The 23,616-nt window shown below is 41.2% G+C and overlaps 1 protein-coding gene across 1 annotated transcript in view; it reads left to right on the top strand.

The window, feature by feature from the left end:
• Window positions 1-23,616, top strand: part of LOC121519630 (receptor-type tyrosine-protein phosphatase N2-like) — a 361,356-nt gene that overhangs the window by 305,453 nt on the left and 32,287 nt on the right. The window contains exons 17-19 of the mRNA XM_041802418.1: window positions 5,725-5,802; window positions 9,757-9,876; window positions 10,372-10,538. Coding sequence (XP_041658352.1) covers window positions 5,725-5,802; window positions 9,757-9,876; window positions 10,372-10,538 — 365 coding nt within the window. The remainder of the gene's footprint in view (window positions 1-5,724; window positions 5,803-9,756; window positions 9,877-10,371; window positions 10,539-23,616) is intronic.

Here is a 23,616-nt window from a genome sequence, read left to right on the forward strand (position 1 = left end):
TTTTAGTTTTTATATCATATTTTGACTTTTAAACTCATTATTTAAGTTTTTTCCTATATTTTGACATTTAAATTTTTTTTTTTTAATTTTTGTATCATATTTTGACCTTTTACACTCCCAATTTTGAATTTAAGTCATTTTTGTAACTTTTAAAGCCATTGTTTTGAATTCTAGCTCATATTTTGACATTTTTAACTCCTAGTTTTGGCTTTTTAATCCCACATTTTGACCTATCAGACTCACAATATCAAATTTTAAGTCATATTTTGACTTTTAAACTCGTTATTTCAAATTTGATCTTGTATTTTTACCTTATAAACATATGATTTCAACTTTCTCCTCATACATTTGCTCTTTAAAAACATTATTTTTCTATTTTCAATATTGTTTTCTAAACTTTTGAACTAATAAATTGGCATTTTTATCTCAGATTTGCAAAATTTCTAGAGGATTTATCATCAGTGCTGGGGTTTTTCATATTTTATTACTGGTGAAAATGAGGTTGACAGTTATGGTTAAACGTTGACCCTGTTAGGCTCTCAGGTTAGACCTAAATACAGAATCCGGCCCCTGCTGCGACTGAGTCTGACACCCCTGCTCTAAAGCATCAGTTGTAACTTGCAGGATGGACTCCACCGTCCACAAAGAGCATAAACAAGTGTTGACATGAGTGTAGTTGTTTCCTCCTCTGTCTTCTTCTTGGCAGATTTGCAGCCCAACTACATGCATACCGCCACCTACTGTCGAAGAATGCATTTGCATGTTTGAAGGGCAGAGAATGAAAGCAGACCAGCAGGGGAGAGGAAATCTGGTGAATGGAATAAAACAATTACTCCTAATGTGAAAAAGCATGTAAAACAGACCCAGATGAAATGAAATATACCTGTAAAGATTGTCCACCTCCCTCTGGACACACACTGTCTAGTACACCAGTGTGACCCTCTGGCAAACCACCTTCAGACGTCTCAAAAGTACACTTTTGCCTCCAGCTATATTCTCGCTGAGGCTGGACTGCAGCTGCGGATGTTTTAATGAGCGAACCTCGGCGGTAACAAGTCACCTTTTCTCCTTCTGAGCTCCCACATTTGAAGTTCATTAGAAGTGCATTGTTGTTTGGCATTCAAAAGGGGAACAAAGGACCATTAAAGACAATTTTGTTCAAGGAAAAGCCCCAGAAATTATCTGTCTTGCCTCTGTAATTGCTTGCAGCTAAATTGGTCTAGCCAATTATTACATTTACCGTACAATTTGCATGGTAATAGGCAGGGGTGTCACTCACTTCCTTGCAACTTCACCTCACAGTCAGCTCTTCTTTTTTTTTGCTCTCAACGCCCACGCCATCGTCTGAAATTTCCATTAAAGTAAGACGAAGTCTAGCTGCTGAAAAGTCTCACCTCCTCCACCGTGAAGCTCCCAGCTGTGACTAGAAGAACACGGACAGATGGTATATTCCTGCAGTTTAACACATTTTAAGATGCAGATTGGGGTTTTTGTAGGGAGGAGGATCAGGGTCAGGAGAGGTTTTTCCTCTGCAGGATGACACATTTCATGGTAATGCATGTGCTGTCTTGTTGCATGAGTTGAATCAGTATATCACAGTGCACTGAGGTTTATTATTACAGGCTGCAGAGCACTAAATCAACACTGTGCTGCTGTATGCTGAGGTAAATCGGCCCGCCTTGACCACTCAAAGATGATTTCATTTTTATGCTTTTATTTATAGGGCTATTATCGCTTCATCGCGCTCTCTATTCTCTCATTGTAATTGTTTATGCACTCAGCCTACTTTTCCTGGAAATAGACGTGAAAAACTCACCAAATCTGACACAGACTTTAAAAATGAACTTCTTTTTTAAGGAACTAAAGAAGTTCAGAGACAGAAACATGAAATGAAGAAGTTTTGCCAGTGAGATTTTCTAATGATAAGAATATGATTCTCTTAATCTTCTCATAAATGCAGTAAGATTTAATCTGGCCCAAAAAAAACCCCCTTTGTTTTCACTTGAATAAATGTACTTTTATCACGATAACTCCAGTAAGGCTGAAGTCACTTAAAATGGATCTGTGCTGTAATCCAGGGGTTCTCAACCTTTTGAGCCCGTGACCGCCAAAATAAAGGTGCCAGAGACCGGGGACCACCTAAAGGTGGTTGAACACAGCCATGAACATTCAAGAATAGTCATGTGGAGACAAGGCTGTCCATTATGGGGGATAAAAGGGAGCCAGCCAAACTGGGGGCCCATGGAGGTCAGCTAAATCATGGTCTATAGTAAAGTTAAGCTGTGATACAGACTTTATATTTAACTGAAAAAATAAACACTCATCCATGAAACAAGTCTCTTATCAAATCGTTTATGTTAGATATAGCCGTCTTGAAAATGTATATCTGTTTTGTTAAAAAAAATAAATCAAAATTGGTTTAAAAAGTTGAAAAATGGGTTAAAAAAATAGCAAAGAAAATACTGGAAAAGGTGGTGAAATTGGATCTTAAATTGGCAGAAATGGGTTAGAAGTGGCAAAAATTATATAAGAATGGAAAAAAATTACTGAAAGGGGAAAAACGGGCCTAAATAGTGTTAAAAGTAATTAATGTTACTTGCAATGGATAATATCTGAGCTTAAAAAAATTCCCTTTTAAAGATTTTTAGGGTTTTTTTTTTAGGGAATAATATTTCAAACTAGAAAGCACTCAGAGAGCGCAGACCTCCGCCATCAGCCCTGTCTCCCAATAGTGAAGAATCCTTCAAAAACATTCCTGGATCCAGACGGTGATCAGGATCACTCCCAAAATCTAATTTACCGATTACTCCCTCCTGGTGGGGTGGAGACACGGTGAGGCAAAGCATTGGCTTCGCTACGTGTGGACTGTCATGGCAGAGGGTGAATGTTCCTCTATTCCTCCCAGCATTGTGAATATTCTCACTACAATTCGCTGTCTTTCTCTCTGTTACGCTCCGACTTGTCTCCTCAACCAGGCGTGCGTCTTTCAAACTCTATAAAATCAGTTCTTCCTTATGCCATTTCTGACATTTCCTGAAAATTTCATGAAAATCCGTCCACAACTTTTTGAGTAATGTTGCTAACAAACAAACAAACTAACTAACTCACTAACTAACTAACCCACCCGATCACATAACCTCCTTGGCGGAGGTAATTAAGATATAAAAGAGCCACAAACCATCACAGATGAGCAATGTTGCTTCAGAGAAACTCTCTTTATTTGTACAGTTTAATAGTTTGGTTGTGGCTCCACTCTACGCAGACTTAAGTCACCTGTGAGGGGATTTATTGAGGTTAAACTGATGAAGAATGGCGGTGCTTTGACAGCAAGGAGATGCAGCCAGCACGCGGCAAACTCGTGCCTTGTGTGAAAGCCGCATTAAAACACACAGCCAGTCTGAAAGCAGTTTAAGAATTAAGAACGTTTTTATTTTTCATGCTTTGAATGCTTGCCGTGGTCATAACCAGCTCTAAACATGGCTCTTTGGGAAACCTTTCTCTGTGCAGAAATCCCCGCTGGACTCCAAGGGGAGCTCATCGCTGTTGCAAAGTTGCGACCAAAATTCTGGACATTATTTGACAGACCGGATGTATTTGATGAAAAATAGCCACGTTTGGACCTCAGACACAGCGACATGGGACAAAGAGACTCAGGACGAGCATGTTTCTAAAGTTTAGAAGCACCAGCCTAAAGCATCGCCTGCTGTGTGCTGTTTTACTCTAAACAGAGCCGTATTGTTCTATACCAGGGGTTTTCAAAGCGTGTGAGAGTGAGCCTCCCCTAAGAAGAAATCATTCATTCGGTGGACCCCCACCCACAAAAAGGATTCAAATTTTTTTAAAAATGAAACAGCATTTCAAACATTTTTGTCTAATCTTTAAACATTTTAAACATCAATATATTTTGGATATTTTGGTTTGCAAATGTCCTTAAACATCTGCTTTTCCCTCTTATTCAGTTATAATGCCATTAAATACCACTTTTTCTTTTTTTTTTTTGGCCATTTTAAAATTCTTTTTACCCCTTTTTCCTCATTTTTTCCACTTTTATCCCATTTTTGCCCTTTTTATACTTTTTGCCTATTCAAGCTACCTTTCATCATTAAATATCCTTTTTGTCCAAATTTTTTTGCTCATTTTTGTGACGTCTTTTTGCCACTTTTTCCCAAGTTCTGCAACTTTTATCCGTTTTTTTGCCCTCTTTTTTATTACCGTTTTTTGCAACTTTTTGTCCATGTAAGCTACCTGTTGCCATTAAATATCACTTGTTTCCTTTTTCCCCAATTTTTGCCTCTTGTTTTTGCTATTTTTTCCCATTTTGCCCTTTTACACATTTTTTTGCTACTTTTTGCCTATTTAAACTACCTTTTGCCATTAAAGATCCATTGTTTCATCTTTTATTGCCCATTTTAGCCACTTTGCCACTTTATTCCATTTTTGCCCTTTTTCACCTTTTTTGCCACTTTTTACCCAATTTAATTTAGCTTTTGCCATCAAATAACACTTTTTCCCACATTTTTGCCCATTTTGACACTTTTTTTTTTTGCAACTTTTTACCTTTTTTGCCACTTTTATCCCATTTTTGCCCTTTTTCACCATTTTTCTCCAAATTTTCACCCATTTAAGCTACCTTTAGTCATTAAATACCACCTTTTTCCCTAGTTTTTGCCCATTTTAGCCACTTCTTTTCACCACTTATCCCACTTTTGCCTTTCTCACCATGTTTTTGTCACTTTTCAACCATTTAAACTACTCTTTGCCATGACATACCACTTGTTTCCTCTTTTTTGCCCATTTTTGCCACTCTTGACTGCTTTTTGCCCATTTTAGTCACTTTCTACTCCTTTTTGTCACTGACCATTTGTCCACTTTTTCTCCCCATTTTCGCCCCTTTTCACCCCTTTTTTAGCCTTTTTTACCATTTTTGCCACCTTTAACCTATTTTTATTGCTACTTCAAACTGTTTTTGCCTCTTTTCACCTCTTAGATTGTGGCTCTTGCAAAGGTATTTTTCAACATTTTGGCTCTTTGGTTGAGTAATACTGCTCTATATCATAGTCCCTATTGTAAGTATAAGTCTATCCATTTTGATCAGTGCACAGCAGAGGTTAGCAAAGCATATCACCTTTTTTCTGGTTTATGGTTCTGCGCCTCCCCTGAAGCTCTGTGGCGCCCCCTAGGGGAGGCCCACCTCACCCTTTGAAAACCACTGGCTTAAACAGAGCCATGTTGTTCTACATTCTTCTCATGCTGAATTGAAGTGAAGCTGATAATGAGACTCTAAGAACATAAACTCAAAAAAGCATTTATAGACTAGTAAAATCAACTCAGAAGACTTTAGTGTAACTTTACTTCTCTCAGCAGCCGTCACCACCTCCTTCCTTTTGAAAGAAAATTGGCTTGATTCCGTGTTTTTGCATTAGCTTGGATTTCAGATCTGGAGGAAACAAACACTATATAATGTATGCTGGGTGTGTGGTCCTGAGCCAGCATGTAAACTCATATCGAGGACTGACTTTATTTTGTTGGGTACCTTTTGGCAACTATTTTCTGCAATTAGTGCTTCCATTTTGTCTCGCCTTCAGAAAATAGAGGTCTATTTTAATTTCAGTGCATTTTATATGAAACCAGTATGCATAGGTTGGATATGGAGTTGTTTAGAATGAGTTTCTTTAAAAAAAATGGTTCAGATTTGACCTCCATCTTTTCTCTCTCTCCCCTCAGATGGATCATGATCCCAGAAATCCCGCCTACATCGCCACCCAAGGCCCCCTGCCCTCCACTGTGGCTGATTTCTGGCAGGTAAGAAAACCCAGCACATGCACGCTCACACTGGTGAACAAAAATCGATATGTTCTCCTCTCTAAAACAAGAGTTAGCCGAGTTTTATTAGTGCAGCGAGCCACGCGGGAGTGCAGCTTGTTCTATGGATGTCGTTATTAATCTCTCCTTCACTATCAGGCTCTCTGCCCAGCAACGCCACACACCTACACACCTACACACTTGCACACCTACACAGCTACAGTGAGCGGAGTGGAGTGGGACACTTTGTTAATGCAGGGAGGGACAAACACTTTCCCCACTGTCCCAGATGTTGGATTGGGTTTGAATGTGAGAGCAGGAGATCGATAAGTTATTCCGGCCCATCTTGGCGCTTAAATGTGTGTCGAGGGGGACAATAGGGGAGCGGTGTGAGCGGAGGAAAGGTTGCCGTGTCAAACATGCTGTCCTCCCAGAGGAGCTGGTTACCATGCAGGCTGCAGACAGAGACGTCACAGGCTCTAGTGCTGAATACAGCTAAGACTAGAGCTGCCTGCATCAGTGCATTAATCACAATGAGACTGAGGTCCAAAATGAACACATTAAATATTTACAATCAATTTAATAGCTATTTGCTGTTTTACAGCTGTAGGGATGCTTACAGCTGGATGCTACTCTCTGTAGCATCCTCCTGCTTTGACAGTGATGTAAAAATGTCCACCACTGCTTTTTAACCCTCAGGCATCACTTTCATTTACTACCCTTTAAAGTCATTACGGACAAAATGTCCACTTAAAAAAAACTGCTATAAAAACTTCACAGATTAATACTTTTTCTGCTTTTTTGCACAAATCTCTTAAACAACTTCAGCTGTGCTCAAAACTACCAAACATTTAACCATTTTGAGGATTTTAACCCTTTAAATGCCAGTTTTATTACTTCAAGTCAATGTTGTTTTTGATGAAAAAAGCAAAAAAAAAAAAAAAAGTGATATCTTCCTTAAACCAAATGCTGGATGGCAGCTTGGATATGTCTATGCTTAGCCAAAATATTGACTTTGATGCATTTTTAGTTTTTGTGTAGCATCGGATTTAAAATTTACTGACCTTTCGAGTCATTAAGGACAAAAACATCCACTACCAAAAACGGCAATAAAATAATAAACAGTGTTTTTGTCTGCTTTTTTGGATAAATCTTTTGATCGACTTCAATAAAAAAAAAAAAAAAACAAATACTGCATAATTTTCAGGATTTTAACCCTTTAAATGCCAGTTTGATTATAAGATAGTCATATTTTTTCTAAAAAAAAAACAAAAAAATTGGTTAATTTCCAGATTTTCATGCTTTTTCAGCTATTTCTATGCTTTTTCAAGCATTAAATGCAAGTTTCAGCTTCTTTTAGGCCAAATTTTTATGGCTATTTTTAGCTTTTTAAAGGCTACGTTCAGTTATTTTTAGGCTATTTTTAGCTATTTTAAGGCTATATTCAGCTATTTTTAGGCTATTTTCAGCTTTTTTAGGCTACTTTCAGCTATTTTTATCCTTTTTTGAGCTACTGAATGCCATTTTCAGCTACTTTTAGGCCAAATCAGCTATTTATATGCCTTTTTCAGCTATTTTAAGGCTACTGTCAGCTATTTTTATGCTATTTTTTTTTTTATAAAAATCAAATAAATCTCTTTGACTTTCCCAATCAACTCTGAGAAGGATTGCATCCCATTGTCAGCATTGTCTTTTTAAAGTCAGTCGCAGTTCTTCATCAGGGGGATAATGTTGAGTATTCGAGCTTCTCCCAGGCTATCTGTTGTGTTTTGGCCTAATTCACATCAGTCCGTATTTTCAGACTCCCTGGTCAAGAGCTGCTGGGTTATTACACTTCATACATCACATTGCAACGCCTTCCCCTCCAGGACTGCTGAAGCAGAGTACTCAGGGCCCATAATGCCAGAGTACTGAAATTTAACACATGGACTTTCATGATGTAGAGCAGCAGGACTCTCAGGCAACAACATCAGGGTGCAGTTAACGTTTCTCCAGCATAAATAAGCAATAAATTCAGATGAACTTTTAACAAACGAAGTTTTATCATGTTCTCCCTGCACCAGATGAGTTTTCCATCAGCTTGAGCAAATGAACCCCATCTCTCAAAAAAGTGCACCGTCACATCTTGAGATCCCAATCAGAGAAGCAGTGGGAGCTGCAGTAATTCAAAACCCACAGCAATTAACGGCAGCGAAACTCCACCAAGGTGTGTCGGCGCTCCATCTGAACGGCAGGTGCAGCCATCTTGATTATGTAGCTCGATGATGTGGGAGCGGTATTGTTTTATGGCTTCCATTAAGGGCTGACTGTTACCTCTGATCAGAGTCGAATGGATCTCCAGAGCCGGCCCACCCCTCCGGCTGTGAGGATATGACTGCCAGCAGGAGAAATACGACCGCGTACCGAGTCTCCCCGTTCAATGACCCTGCTGGGGAAGGGAAGCGCCCCAATAGCAATTAGTCTTCAAGCCATGGAGCTTCATTTCATTCTAGTTTCCCACTGAAGTTTGAAACGTTACAAAAATTGTGCTTTCTCTGTAATTCACGTTAGGTTGTCTGCAGAAACATGAGAAGTCACTGCACACCCTAAATGTTAAAATGTCCATCTGTGCATGAGAAATAAACATGTTTCAGCCTGGTAACTCCCAATCTCCTCCAGTTTTCCCACTCTGTCTACTGTGGGACAGTGGACCAGCTCTTCTCTCATGCGTGGTCTATATGTGTGGACCTAGAGAAGCCTTATGACCGTGTTCCACAGGTGCCACGTGGGGGTTACTGCTGGAATGTTGTGCCCTGGGTTGCTGTGGCGAACCCATCCCGGGCGGGTTCCCGGTGCATGTTGGCCTCTGCCAGGGCTGCCCCTTATCTCTGATTCTGTTAGTGGTTTTCATGGACGTAGATGACGTGGTTCTGTTGGTGTCCTCAGCCGGGGAGGCACCTCCAGGTTCAAGGCCATGGTTCTCTGCTGGAAAACAGTGGATTGATCCCTCTGGGTGGGGAGTGAGTCTTTGCCCCCAGTGAAGAAGTTCAAGTATCTTGGGGGTCTTGTTCACAAGTGAGGGTAGAATGGACTGGGAGATTGGCAGGCAGATCAGTGCAGACCATTGTGGTGAAGTGGTGAAGAGAGAGCTGAGCTGGAAGGCAAAGCTTTGTTCCACCTCTCACCTGTATTCATGATTTTTGGGTAATGACTAAAAGAATGACAACTTTGGTTCAAGCAGTCAAAATGAAATTGAAGTAGAGTTGCCCCTTCACACCAAAAGGAGCCGGTTGAGGTGGTTCAGGCATTTGATCAGGATGCCTCCTGGTCACCTCGCTGTGGAGGTCTTTTAGGTGGGTCCAACTGGGAGGAGACCCCAGGGTAGACCCAGGACTTGCTGGAGGGATGGATGGATGGATGGATGGATGGATGGATGGATGGATGGATGGATAGATGGATGGATGGATGGATGGATGGATGCATGGATGCATGGATGCATGGATGCATGGATGGATGGATGGATGCATGGATGCACGGATTGATGGATGCATGGATGGATGCATGGATGCACGGATGGATGGATGCATGGATGGATGGATGATGGATGCATGGATGGATGGATGGAGAGATAGATAGATAAATAGATAGATGGATGGATGCATGGATGGATGGATGATTGCATGGATGGATGCATGGATGGATGCATGGATGGATGGATGGATGCATGGATGGATGAATAGATGGATGGATGATAGATGGATAGATGCATGGAGGGATGGATGGATGGATGCATGGATGGATGGATGGATGGATGGATGGATGCATGATGCATAGTTGGATGGATGGATGGATGGATGGATGGATGGATGGATGGATGGATGGATTAGATAGATGGATGGATGGATTGATGCATGATGCATAGTTGGATGCATGGATGGATGGAATGAGTCTTAATGGGTGTGTTTTCGTTTGCAGATGGTTTGGGAGAACGGCTGTGTGGTCATCGTCATGCTGACCCCTCTGGTGGAGAGCGGAGTGAAGCAGTGTTACCACTACTGGCCCGACGAGGGATCCAACCTGTATCACATCTACGAGGTAAAATGACTCAGCTCTGGTCTAACCTGTATCACATCTACGAGGTAAAATGACTCAGCTCTGGTCTAACCTGTATCACATCTACGAGGTAAAATGACTCAGTTTTGGTCTAACCTGTATCACATCTACGAGGTAAAATGACTCAGCTCTGGTCTAACCTATATCACATCTACGAGGTAAAATGACTCAGCTCTGGTCTAACCTGTATCACATCTACGAGGTAAAATGACTCAGCTCTGGTCTAACCTGTATCACATCTACGAGGTAAAATGACTCAGCTCTTATATATCTTGTTGACAAATTCAGTATTAAGTGCTGTGAATGATAACTGTATGATGAGTGGGGGATTATGGATCAGTTTGTTCATCTTTAGTCATTTTGTTCTCCATTTAGTGAATCCAGATTAGACCTAATGGACAAAGTTGAATGTAAAAAAAGTCTTGAACAACTTGTTTGCTGTATTTGTTTATCGTACGTTTATTTGTCTCCTCGTAGGTAAACCTTGTGTCTGAACACATCTGGTGCGATGACTTCCTGGTTCGCAGCTTTTACCTGAAGAACATGCAGACCAACGAGACACGAACCGTCACTCAGTTCCACTTCCTGACCTGGCTCAACCAGAACGTCCCTGAGACCAGCCGGACTCTGCTCGATTTCCGCAGGTAGGGAATTGCGCTAAAAAAAGAAATATGAATACACCATCTCGGTTTCCACAAGGTTTCTTTTTTAAATCAAAGAGGGAGGACTTCTTTTGTCTTCATGTTTTTCTCTTCACTTTAAAGGCACAGGATGTAAAACTATGTAAACTATGTACCACAGGAGCAGTCATACATATGTAGGCTATGTTTAACTCCAGAGTTGGTAGGAGAACAAGAGAAAAGATATCCATATGTCTCTGAGCGACCTCTGTCTCTCAGTTATTGGTTCAGCACCAAGTCTGTGATCCCTCTCAGACTCTCAGCAGCTAATACTGCCAAATCTATTCTTATAATTCTCAAACAAAGCCCGAGGTAGCACCACTGGCTATTTAACTGAACCTCCTCTACTACAGCCGAGCATGTGTAACCATGCAGATTTGACTCGTGCGCCCACACAGAGCCGCTTTCAGCGTCTTCCTCCTCACCGGCCGGCTAATAAAGGTTTCTCTTTCAAGAGTTAGGTGGACCTTCCTTTCATTTGAAGTACAGAGTACCACAGCCTGCTTTTATTGTTGATAGTGAAAGCATTGAGGGTTTAGAAAGCCTTGAGGAAACTTTTGGAAGTCCTTTTGAAAGAAGCCCATAAGAGAAAAACTTTGATAGCAGGATTCTTGACTGAAGAAAAACTTAAGATGAGCCTTTTCTGTGATGTTCTTAAGAAAAAAAGTCACCAAAGTCTGCCTCTCAAAGGAGCTGGTTACCTCTCTTTGTCTTTGCTTTGGTTTAACTATTGTTGTGGAGAAATTTGCCTGTAGATAGACAACAGAAAAGGTAAGAAAGACACACGAGCTTTGAAAGAAATCACTGGGGAATTGTTTTGCAGCAGCATGCTTTTCCAAAATCTTACTAAGAAATTATGCAGCCATACACCTCTCAAAGGCTCTCTGATCTCAAATCTGTGTCTCCGAATAAAGCTGTTGTCATGTTCAGGAACCAGATATCTCTGGTTATGGTTACTATCACTCCGTGTGTTTCCTGTGCTTCCTTTGAGTGAACAGAATTTATAATTTGAGTTTTAAATGCAGCAAAAGATCCCAGGTCAAAACAACTCATATATAAACTCATGCTCGTTGGATCAGTCGTGAAAGGTCTTGCCACCTGGCTAACGTTTGCCTCCTGGGCCCAGCTCTGATCAGCCTATTTACCTATTTAAGCCGCCTTTTGTCATTAAATACCACTTTTCCCCTAGTTTTGCCCATTTTAGCCACATCTTTTTGTTACTTCTAACCCATTTTTGTCCTTTGTCACCATGTCTTTGCCACTTTCACCTATTTAAGCTGCTTTTTGTCATTAAATACCATTTTTTCCAACTTTTTGCCCATTTTAGCAATTATTTTCCAATTTTTGCCCTTTTTTCACATTTTTTGCCACTTTTTGCCCTTTAAAGCTACATTTTGCCATTAATTACCACTTGTTTCCTTTTTCACATTTTTGCTTCTTCTTTATGCCAATTTTTTCCCAATTTTTCCCCTTTTTTTGGCTAATTTTTACCCATTTAAGCTGCCTTTTGCCATTAAATACCACTTTTCCCCTAGTTTTTGCCTATTTAAGCCCCTTCCTTTTGGCACTTTCATCCCATTTTTGCCCTATTTTACCTTTTTTTTTGCCAGTTTTTACCCATTTAAGATGACTTTTGTCATTGAGTAACTTCTCCCCTAGTTTTTTCCCATTTAAGCCACTTCTTTTTGCCACTTTTATCCCATTTTTGACCTTTTTCACCACTTTTTGCCACTTTTCTCCCATTTAAGCTACGTTTTGCCATTAAATACCACTTTTTTCCTACTTTTTTGCCCGTTTTAGCCACTTTATTTGCAACTTTATACCAGTTTTTTTGCCCCTTTCCCCATTTTTGCCCCCTTTTTTGCCAGTTTTTTCCCATTTAAGCTGCCTTTTGCCATTAAATACCACTTTTCCCCTAGTTTTAGCCCATTTTAGCCCCTTCTTTTTTCCACTTTTTTCCCCCAGTTTGGCTGGGCCCCAGAAAGCTCTCCCTTTTATACCCCTCATTCCCTTATTCTTGAATGTGCATGGCTGTGTTCAACCACCTGCAGGTACAGTGGGGGTCCCCGGTCTCTGGTACCTTTACTTTGGGGGTCCCGGGCTGAAAAGGTTGAGAACCTCTGCCCTAGGCTGTGCCTACTAGCCACATCCATCCCTTACTCTTCCCTAAAGGTGTGGCCTTTATTTCTGTTAACACAGTGTGTGTGTGATGAGCGGACATCCAGAGCACAACAGGGTTGTGTCGATCCTCCTTCCTGCCCGATGGTGCCCTCGGGTGGGCTCATTCGCCATTACACACCTTAACTCAGGCTCAGTTTTTGGCCCAATCATGGCTGAAAGTTCTGCACAGTCCCGTATGTCCACATCTTTGACTTTAATATCAGATTCAGCTGTAGGGCTGAACGATTTGCAAAGAAAATCTGCAATTTTTTCCTGCAATATTGCGATTTGAAATGCGATTATTTCCTATTTTTTTCTGTTGTTAACAAACATCAGCAAGAAATCATTCTATTTTACAACAAGTACAATATTAGATAAGTTCAACTAGGGCTCAACATAGAATAAAAATATCTTACTGCCATTTTGGCTCATATAGACATTTTGATATCAATTGGGTTATTGAAGGGGATGATCATTTCTTATATTCTTCTCATTTTGATGAGGAAAAATAAATGCATGAGCAAGAAAAGTAAGATTTTTGTGAAAAAAATTAAATAAATAAAAACATACTTGAAGGTTTGAATAACGTTTAAAGTAGTGATAATCAACGTGTGCCTCTAGAGGCACATGTGGCTCTTTTATGTCTTCATTTTAAATGTTATTCCCCCAGAAAACCTTAAAGAAGGAAAACTTTTTTCACTTTTTCACCTTTTTTTCCCACTTTGCACCCATTTAAGCTACCTTTTGCCTTTAAAAAACATTTTTTCCTACTTTTTGCCCATTTTGACACTTTATTTCCACTTTTATCCCATTTTTGACCTTTTCACTGTTATTTCGCCGTATTTTCACCCATTTAAGCTGCCTATTGTCATTAAATACCACTTGTTTCCTAGTTTTTGCTCATTTTAGCCACTTTTGACAGCTTTTTGCCCATTTTAGTCACTTTTCACTGATTGTTTTCACGGTTTTGCCACTTTTGGACCATTTAATACCAACTGTAACTGATTTTTTGTCACTTCTCACACATTTTTGCTTCTTTCTGACCCTTTTTCCTCTTTTCCTCTCCATTTTTGCCCCTTTTTTACCCTTTTTGGTTGCTTTTTGACCATTCTTGCCACATTTAACTTATTTTTATTGCTACTTCAAGCTGTCTTTGCCACTTTTCACCTCTTAGCTTGTGGCTCTTGCAAAGGTATTTTTCAACTATTTGGCTCTTTGGCTGAGCGGGGTTGAGTAACACTGATATAAAGGATAAAAAAAGAAAAAAGATTGTTTCAAACTGATATTTTGACACTTTTCAGGTTAAAGAAATATTGCACTGTCTGCGATTTGAATATTGCAGCATGCCATGTTGCGATTTAATCTAATTTGTGATTAATTGCCGAGCTCTATTCAGCTGTTCTAGCCAGTATCAGATCGAGCTATCCAACAGCAGTAGTGGCTCGGTGCGTCCCTAAACAGAAGAACCAAAGGCAGAAAAGCATGAAACTAACTTTGCAGATGTCCTGAAATGCATGTTTGGGTTTAAACTGGGAAGTTATTTGTTAATCTCTCGTTCACTGCGTTTGAGAGACGAGCAAGGCTGCAGAGTAGAACCTATGAGTGGTTTAATGGATGAGGATCTGTCAGACTTTTTGGATTTCTTCTTCAGAAACAAGAGGCTTTGAGTAGCTCACTCAAAGAGTAATAACCTCAAACCTCTCACTTCCCCTGGATTTTTCGACTTGTGACCCTGAGATGCAGGCAGAGAAACGTCTTTATTCCTCAAACATCCTGGGCATTTTCCCAGTCGATAACAGTGTAATTTAGGATGCATTGAGTGAACTCTGCAGGAGTGATCCTTTATCTCTGGTGCCTTTATAGCCGCTCCCCTCCTTCACCCCGCCTTCGACCTCTTTTAAACTGATATACTGTATTGCCTATTAGGCGGGAGCGTCCCGGCCCCTTTCTTCTGATTCACTGTGGATTTTCTGCAGCGATAGACCCCAGCTCGGTTTTATATATAGGTCCGGAGCTGCCGTGTTGCTGGCGCACATCAATTAGACGAGATATGAAGAGTGAGAGTTTGTGGTCACAGCTATTATAAAAAGGTCTGGTGGGCGTCGCCACCCACCATCAGTTAGGAAATATTGCCTTTACTCACAGGGCGGCGGGGTCAGAACACAATGAAGAAAGCTCAGAGGGATATTTTTCACTTTTATGACCCAGGATGTGGTACTCTCACTTAACAACCTGCCTCCTTTTTTGTGCCGTTTCCTTTTTTTTTTTTGTCTTTATGCCTCGATGGTTCGAGGAAGTCGGCTGATCTTTGCCAGCATGATTTTTTTTAACCTCATTCACAGCTGACTGACTGAGGCGAAGCACCACTTACCAACCCTCTGTCATTTCCCCACCTCTTTTACCAGCTAACTAGCGGTTGCCAGTGTCATTTTTGTGATGTTGCAGCTAGTAATATAAGCCCAGTTGCATAGTCACAAAAGTGATCATTGGAGACTGTGACTCTGCAACCAAGGGGCCCTCATGGACCCCAACCCCCGTACCCTTTCCTCTCCTAATGCTCCTGTTGTTGTCCACCTCCACCACCGTCTCCTTCATCTCTCTCCTCGCTGTGCCCGGTGACCTGAGATGACCTTTCTGCTTGCTCATGGTTTGCTTGACTTCCCTCGAATCCCCCCCCCCACCTCTCTCACCACGCCTCCCTTCCTCTCTTGGTCGCTTTTGTCTTTTTTACCCATCTTTGATCCGTCCTTAACTCCCTCTTACGTCCCTCTGTTGTTTCTCTCAGTCCATATTTCTGTGGGAAATCTGAGTCATTGTCAGAGAGTACATCCACACAGGGAAATGGCACTTAAGAGAGTGTTTTTCTTAGAAGACAGAGTGACTAATGCTTTCATAAATTAAAAATACTGCAGAGAAAGAAGCAACTCTCCTGCTAGCCTTGTGTTCCTTTTTTAAATGTTAGATTATACTATTATACAACACAGATATTTTCATGCTGCTGCAGCACGTTTATTTTGACGGACAAATCTACAACCATGCAATCAGGATTCTGGTTGTAATGCAAGAGCATTATACATCAGAACAGTGTTACTCAACCCTGCTCAACCAAAGAGCCAAGTTGTAGAAAAATACCTTTGCGAGAGCCACAATGTAAGTGGTGAAAAGTGGCAAAAACTGATCGAAGTGGCAATAAAAATAAGTTAAAGGTGGCAAATAATGGTCAAACAGAGGGGCAAACAGGGGCAAAGAAGGCATAAAAGGACAAAAAGTAGGTAAAGAGTGGAAAAACAGTAACCTGACATGTCAGATGGATGTGTTTCACACATCCATCTGGGAAAGCTTCAATAGGAAATGTTTGAGAAAAGGCAGAGGCTTTGAAAAAAACTCAGAGTGTGATTGGATGAACGTTCTGTCTGTCACATCTCTACGGGCCAATCAGAGCAACAAAACACTTGACGTAGCTGCTACTGTGCTGTGCGTGCGCAGCTACTGAGGAATAACGTGAAACATGTCGACTATAGACATGTAAGTACTCGACTTTTGTCGTTTTTGAAAAGAAAACAACTCACTGCTGTTCTTTGTTCTTCTTTTAACAAAGAAATTCTGTCAAGTTCTGCTAAAACTGGCACTTTAGCAGCATCCACGCTAATCTCTTCCTCCAAAACTGCACCAGCTCTTGCTGTGGCTTGTTTATGTCACGACTCTGCTGCGCCTGAAAGTACCGCCCCTCATCGCTGATTGGTCCTGTCACTTTCTAACTGGGCCCAAACGGTTTAGATGGGAGCTTTGCAAGATGGATTTGCATCTTCTCGAGAAGAGGTAGTAGTCAGAGAGAAAGAGAGCGAATTGTAGCGAGAATACTCACAATGCTGGGAGGAATAGAGGAGTATTCACCCTCTGACATGACATTGAGTTGTCAGGTGAAACCATGGGTGAGACTGATGATGTGTCTGTGAGCAACGACATGGAGTCTGTGCATCATGACAGTCCACAAGCAGCACATACTGAAGCTGATGCTTTAGCTCACATCATCATGAGGTGGGAGTAGGGGACATGGCGGGGGTAGCAGGGGGGTCAAAACACCGCTAATAGTGACGGAGGTAGGGGCAGCCATGTTAGAATCTGTGGGAGAAAACGCACAGCCAATGGCGGTGGAGGCCACCTGGTGATGTCAGAATATGCAAATTAGATGAGTGAATTTACTCCCATCACAAACTTTGGGTCATACTGAAGAGTTTTCTCATTTACAGTAAGCCTTTATCTCTAACCACTTTCAAGCTACAGCCATCTTGATATCACAATTGACTATTTTCTTGAAAAAACTCTTGCGGCCAAAGGGTTAAGTGATGGTTGGCTCCTTAGGCTGGCGGCGCTGTACTTCCTGCTCGGAAAATATGACTGTCCCAGGTTGCTATGGTTACCCCTACCATCTAACGGCTGCTGTGTATTAATTTGGAACAGTGAAAAGATTTTTTGACCGGGACTACTTGAGAAGTTGGAACGGTGTCCATATATCAGAAATTAATTGACACCAATGGAATTTCCAGAGCCAATCAGAAATGAGTTTTCACCAAGACCATGGTTTAAGCAGCGTTAAACATGAACACAGAGGTATTTCCAGGGATTTTCCCTGTTTTCAAGAGTGAAGCCATCCACAGATGCTGAACATCTCCACCTAGCATGGTCACTGCATGTTTGTAGTTCACTGTCCACACATGGGGTGATAGTCCAGGTCCTGAGCTCTGGTTAGCCCTCTTGGGTTGTTCTGCGGTAGCATGAGCCATGCATAGTCAGTTATGCTCATGATGCAGCAGGACAAAAAAACTATGGACGCCTCGAGTGTTTCTTCTTCCTATTCCTGTCATCTTTGTCTGTCTTTGTCCACTCCCTCATTTCTGCCTCTCTCTCCCTCTCCTATTGGGTGTTTCCTTTACCCCTCCCCTGCCCTGACCTCCTCGCTCCGCTCCATCCCCTCCTGTTGGTGACTCTCTGCCGGCTGTTTCCATGGTAACATCACTCATGATTGTCTGCAGTGAGCTCTGACTTTTCAATTTTGGTGGGATGGAGAATGGAAATGGAAATGGGAGCGGTGGGGTGTTTGGTTTTCCAGCTGCATGCGTGTTCATCTCTTGGTCTAATGAAACCTGCAACAAAAAAATCTGTGTTTGTCTGTCCTGCTTGTTTGTTTCTAGAAATGTCTGAAAATATGATTCTGTCCCAGGTATGATGCTACACTGTTAAATGTTTTATATGCATGAAAGCAAGGTGATTAAAGGTGATGCACTCTTTTATGTGGAGCTCTGGATCTGAGAACACTTGGCTGTATAAACCTAGTTCATTTAAATAAGTGGAAACATAACTGTACCATACTTAGCACCTCTGCAGTGGCCTCAAGCATGGTGCTGTCAGACTTGATCCACATGTCTTCAGGCATGGTACATGGAAGATATAAATGCAACCATGACCAAGTACTGGGTCCTCTTCAGCCAGCAGAGTTGTGACGTCAATTCCAATCATCTCCTGGCTATTCCAATACTGTCATATCTACACAGCATCCTCTGAGCTGCAGCTACACAAGTTTTAGGCTTAAACAGTGATGAGGCTTCATCACCGGACCTGGTGTGCCACATCCCGGGGCTGTAGGGGGGTGCAGAGTCAAGCTGGACATATGTAGACACACATGTGCCTTTTTTAACTCTGGTGATACGCCGAAGACTCCCGGTGGTTTTCGGGCCCTTAGGACATCCACAGCGTGACCAGGGCCTCATGGCAACCCTACAACCCCCGGAACAGTACCCTAGGGCAGTGGTGCTCAACCGGGGGTCCCAAGACACTAAGAGGGGGTCTCCAGATTCCCTTAGAATATTTTGTTGCCACCTTACACCAGTTGTGTTGAATTTTAACCAGTTTTCGTCACTTTTTCCCTCAAACTTTAACACATTTTTGGAATTTAACACTTATTTTTACCATTTTAAACCCTTTCCACCACTTTTTTTCTGCCTGTTTTGCCACTTCTAAACCCGTTCTTGCCACATAACCCTAATGTCACCTCTGTTGACCCACTGTTGCCACTGTTAACCCCATTTACCACTTTTAATGCTGACTTTTTCCCATTTTATCTAAATTTCACTATCTGATTTTGCCCATTTTGCCAATTTGACAAATTTCTGCCAATATCTACCTATTTGTTTTTTCTCACTATATTGCCAGGTTATATCAATTTTTCTTTTAATTTGACGAGTTTTTCACCCTTTTTGCCAATTTAAAGCCTTTTCAGACACTTTTTAATTTCCTTTTACCACTATTAATGCCCATTTTTGCCTTTTTTGGTTATTTTTTGCCATTTTTATATAATTTTTCCTTTTTTGCCCATTTCTGCTACTTTTAAGATCCAATCCAACTTTTCCCACCATTTTTTTGCCACCATTAACCTTTTCTTTCAATTTTTAACCCATTTTCATTCTTTTTTTTTTTTTAACAAAATACGGATATCACAGCTTAACTCTTTAAGCGCCAAAGTCGCAAAATTGCAACAAGCAACATTACTGAATTAAACAGGCTCCAGCTGCAAATGTGGTGCCTAATGTTGTTACTACTTTACACCAGGAGATGGCGGACATGAGTAACTTCAATCCCAGCAGCATATGTGAGTGTGTTTCTATTCAAAGTTATGGAGAGAGAGGGTTTGAAGACGCACCGCCAGTCAAGGAGACGAGGAAGTGGTAGTAGTGGGAGCGTAAAAGAGAAAAAGAGAGTGAATTGTAGCGAGAATACTCACAATGCTGGGAGGAATAGTGGAATATTCACCCCTGTGACGATGACAATCAGTCGTCCGGTGAGACCACGACTGTGACTCCGTGCACCATGAGAGTCCACCAGCAGCACATACCTAAGCCGATGCTTTCCCTCACCAGGGCCGGGGTGGGAGTAATTGGCGAATGCCGATGAGGGGACATGGTGGGGGTTTCAGGGATGGTCAGTACACGACGTTTGTTCATCCAGTGAGACCGAAACTGCCGTGTGTCTGTGAGCAGCCACTGCAAGTCTGTGCGCCATGAGAGTCCACAAGCAGCACATACCTAAGCCGATGCTTTTCCTCATGGTGGCTGGGGTAGGGACATGGTTGGGGTTGCAGGGGTGGTCAAAGCACGAATATTGGCAGAGGTAGCGGGATTAAAAAAACACTGCGGAGGTAGGGGCAGATGTGGTAGAAGCAATGGTAGTGGAGGCTGGCTGGTGATGTCAGAATATGCAAATTAGATGAGTGAATTTACTCCCACCACAAACTTTGGGTCATACTGAAGAGTTTTCTCTTTTACAGTGTGCCTTTATCTCTAACCACTTTCAAGCTACAGCCTTTTGAAATCTTGATATCACAATTGAATATTTTCTTGAAAAAACTCTGGCTCCCAAAGAGTTAACTTACCTTTATTTTGGGGGTTGCGGGCTGAAACAGTTGAGAGCCACTCAACCTTTTAAGCCTGCGACCCCCCAAAATTAAGGTGCCAGAGACTGGGAACCCCAGCCAAACCGTGGTCCCATGGAGGTCTGCAAAAACATAGTCCACTGGGAAGTTAAGCTGAAAAAAACATATTTTACATTTGACCTGAACAATAACCACTCTTATCAAAGCAACAAATATCTTTATTTACTCATTTGTGTAGAAAATAGCCTTCTTAAAATGAAAATAAATTTAATTATAAACATTTAAAATGGGTTAAAAATTGTTAAAATATGTTAATAATGGCAAAAAAAAATGGTAGAATAGGTGGTGAAATTGGATTTTTGAAAAATGTAAATGGATTAAAAGTGGCAAAAAATAAGCAAAGATGGATTAAAGGGGCAAAAACGAGCACATGAAGTAGTAGAAGGGGATTAAAAAGTGGCTGAAATGGCTTTAAAGTACAAAAAATTTGTGGAAATTAGGTTGAATGGGATGCAAAAGGAGAAACTGTCAACTGTGGTTAAAATCGGCAAAAACGGGTGGCATTAATGGGTCAACAGAGGCAACATCAGGCTGATGTGGCAAGAATTGGTTTAGAAGTGGCAAAAACAGTCAGAAACTAGAATGGCCGTCTGAGGCAGCAGACCCACGCCTAAGCAGCGCCACCGAGGAACTCACGCTCCCATCGATTACTGTGGTGTTCAAAATTTCAAAGTCCGAGAAAAAACGAACAGGTGCGCGGATCATCACCAAAATCTAATCGATTCTTCTCTGTCACTATCCCAATATTCCCTGAAAGTTTGGTGAAGATCTGACTTTCCGTTCTTGAGTTATCTTGTACGCAAACAAACAAATAAACGAATAAACAAAGATGCAGAACCCTTTACATAACCCCCCTGCCGATTTCATCAGCGTGGGTAAAAAGTGGTGGAAAGAGTTTAAAATCCATACAAATAGGTTTTAAGTGGCAGAAATGTGTTAAAATTGGTGTTGAAAGTGATAATAAACAATATTCTTAGTTTTTTAAGGCATCTGATGACCCCCTCTTAGTGTCTCACGACCCCCAAGGGGGTCCCGACCTCAAGGTTGAGAACCACTGCCTTAGGGCATGCTTACTCACCACATCCACCCTTACTCCACCCTAAAGATGTGGACTTTGTCATTTATTCAACAGATTATTTTCCCATACCCTGGTAAAATGCATCCAGAGCATGACCTGGGTTGTGTCGATCCCTTGGGAGGCTACTCGCCTTACTCAGCCTCAGTTTTGGCCCCAGCATGTCCAAAAGCTCTGCACAGAACTGTGTATGATCAAAGTTTGGACCCTTTGGATCATGCTATAGAGCTTTGTGCCTAATTAGTGGGAATGCTGAGTAAGCATCCACGCTATTGATATTCGCGTCGGCCATTTTGTTTATTATTATTCTTTTTCTATGTCCGCTATCTCCTCCTTCATACTTTGTCGTATCGACACCGTTTAAACTTTTTAAAAAGTCAGTTTTTTCACCATTCGACTGCTATGCCTTTTCTCATTTCTAACTTTTATAATTTTTTAAATATTTAACTTTGTGTAACAACAATGGCAAAATTTCACAAATCTGCACTGTCCTCAACTCCTCGTAACTTTGGCATTTCTTGTGCTATTTTCACTCTTCTACTATCATACTTTTCAGCTTCTTGTGCTCTTTTCATTTATTTTTTATTTTTTTACCTTTCTATACTATTGCATCTTTTTTGCTTTTTAAATTATATATTTTGAGCAATGATTTCACATTCTTCTACGCTCTTTGGCTTTTATGCTATTTTCAGCTATTTTTCCACTATTTTCAGCTAATGTCATGCTATTTTAAGCTATTTCTATGCTTTTTCAGCTGCTGAATGCCATTTCAGCTACTTTTAGGTTATTTTCCAGATAATTTTATGCCGTTTTCAGCTTTTTTAGGCTACTTTCAACTTTTTTTAATCCTGTTTTTTTTTGCTACTTTCATGCTTTTTGTGCTATTTTTATGCTATTTTCAGCTATTGTTGTACTTTTTGGCTATTTTCAGCAGTTCTTCCGCAATTCAGCTCTCAGCATCCCTCATCCAGTGTTTGCTTTACATATTTATAAGGCGAGTACCCGATCCAGATTCTGGTTCGATCAGTGTGAACACAGCTGAACTGTATTTGGGCGCTGTGCTGGAGTCCACTTGAACAGGTGGTCCCAGGTCTGAGGAGAGCTGTAGAACCAGTTCTAACATCTCCCGTGTCTTCAAAAATGTTGTATTAGCACACTACAGACTATTTTCCTCCTCTGAGATGCATGATAGACATTGGGTGTAGAGAGAGGTTCATTGTTGGCATCTAAAAAATAATGAAAACATCCTTAGTGGCCTCCAGGTTGGACTCAAATGTCTGCACAGAGCAGAAATAATATCCCTTCTTCTTCTTCTTAACGGATCTGATGCACAATTACCCAAGTATGATTATGCTTTCCTTCACAGTGGACCAACAGAGTTTAACTCTGAGTCAAGTGTACTCTGCTCTGGCCCTCGGTCTCTCATGCGAGACCATCTTTAGTTGTAGCTATACCATTATGCAGCATTTTTCTTATTATTATTCATTAATTGAATTAAAGCTAGCCTGAGCAAACGTGCAGAAGAGCAACTTTTTTGTAGTTGTTCATTTAAAGTTTTGGGGAGTCCTACAAGAAAAAAACCAGACTGAGTTTTTACTGTGGAAAGTCAGTCACAATGAGGATTTTTAAGAAAGTAAAGCAGAAAAAGATGTGTAAATTTACACTAACTGACCATGAGGAGCTGCAGTTAAGCATCAACCCTGCACCTCCTAAACTTCCCTCCCTGAATAAGCCTCTGAGTGTCTTTACATCAGAAACTGCAGCTGAATATTGTTATTTGGAGTTGTGGCCATGAGATCGACTCACAGATGATCTCCTGCTGGGATCAAAGTCACGTCTCTCTGCTCCTCGCTCACATCCAAGCTGGATGTTTTTCACCAGCTGCCGTGAATTTTGATGAACTTAGAGCCAGTTTTTTTCACCAACATTTCTGAAAAGGTTTGACACCGGTACCTTGAACCGGCTCTCAATTTTTTAATGCATGTATGAAGGCAGCTGCAGACGTGAATGCTGATCTCATCCGCTTTAGATCGGGGAAGGATGGTTTGGATTCTTCAGACACACGTTTTTGGTTTTTGTGCTGAGCTTTCAGTGGAACATTAAGAGTTGTCGACTTCATTATGATTCAAACTTTACACAAGCACCGGTCAGAAAAGGATTGTTTTTATTTCAGCATTCTGTCCACACCAGGAGGTCTCAGCCGGGGGGTCAGGACCAAACAGCGGCTCATAAAGCTGTTTCAGAGGGTCACATCTACTCTGTGGTTAAACGTCTATACTGTCCCAAAGTAAATACACATATTTTATTATCTCAGTTGTGAC

Source organism: Cheilinus undulatus, linkage group 13, assembly GCF_018320785.1.
Source record: "Cheilinus undulatus linkage group 13, ASM1832078v1, whole genome shotgun sequence".
Classification (NCBI taxonomy): domain Eukaryota; kingdom Metazoa; phylum Chordata; class Actinopteri; order Labriformes; family Labridae; genus Cheilinus; species Cheilinus undulatus.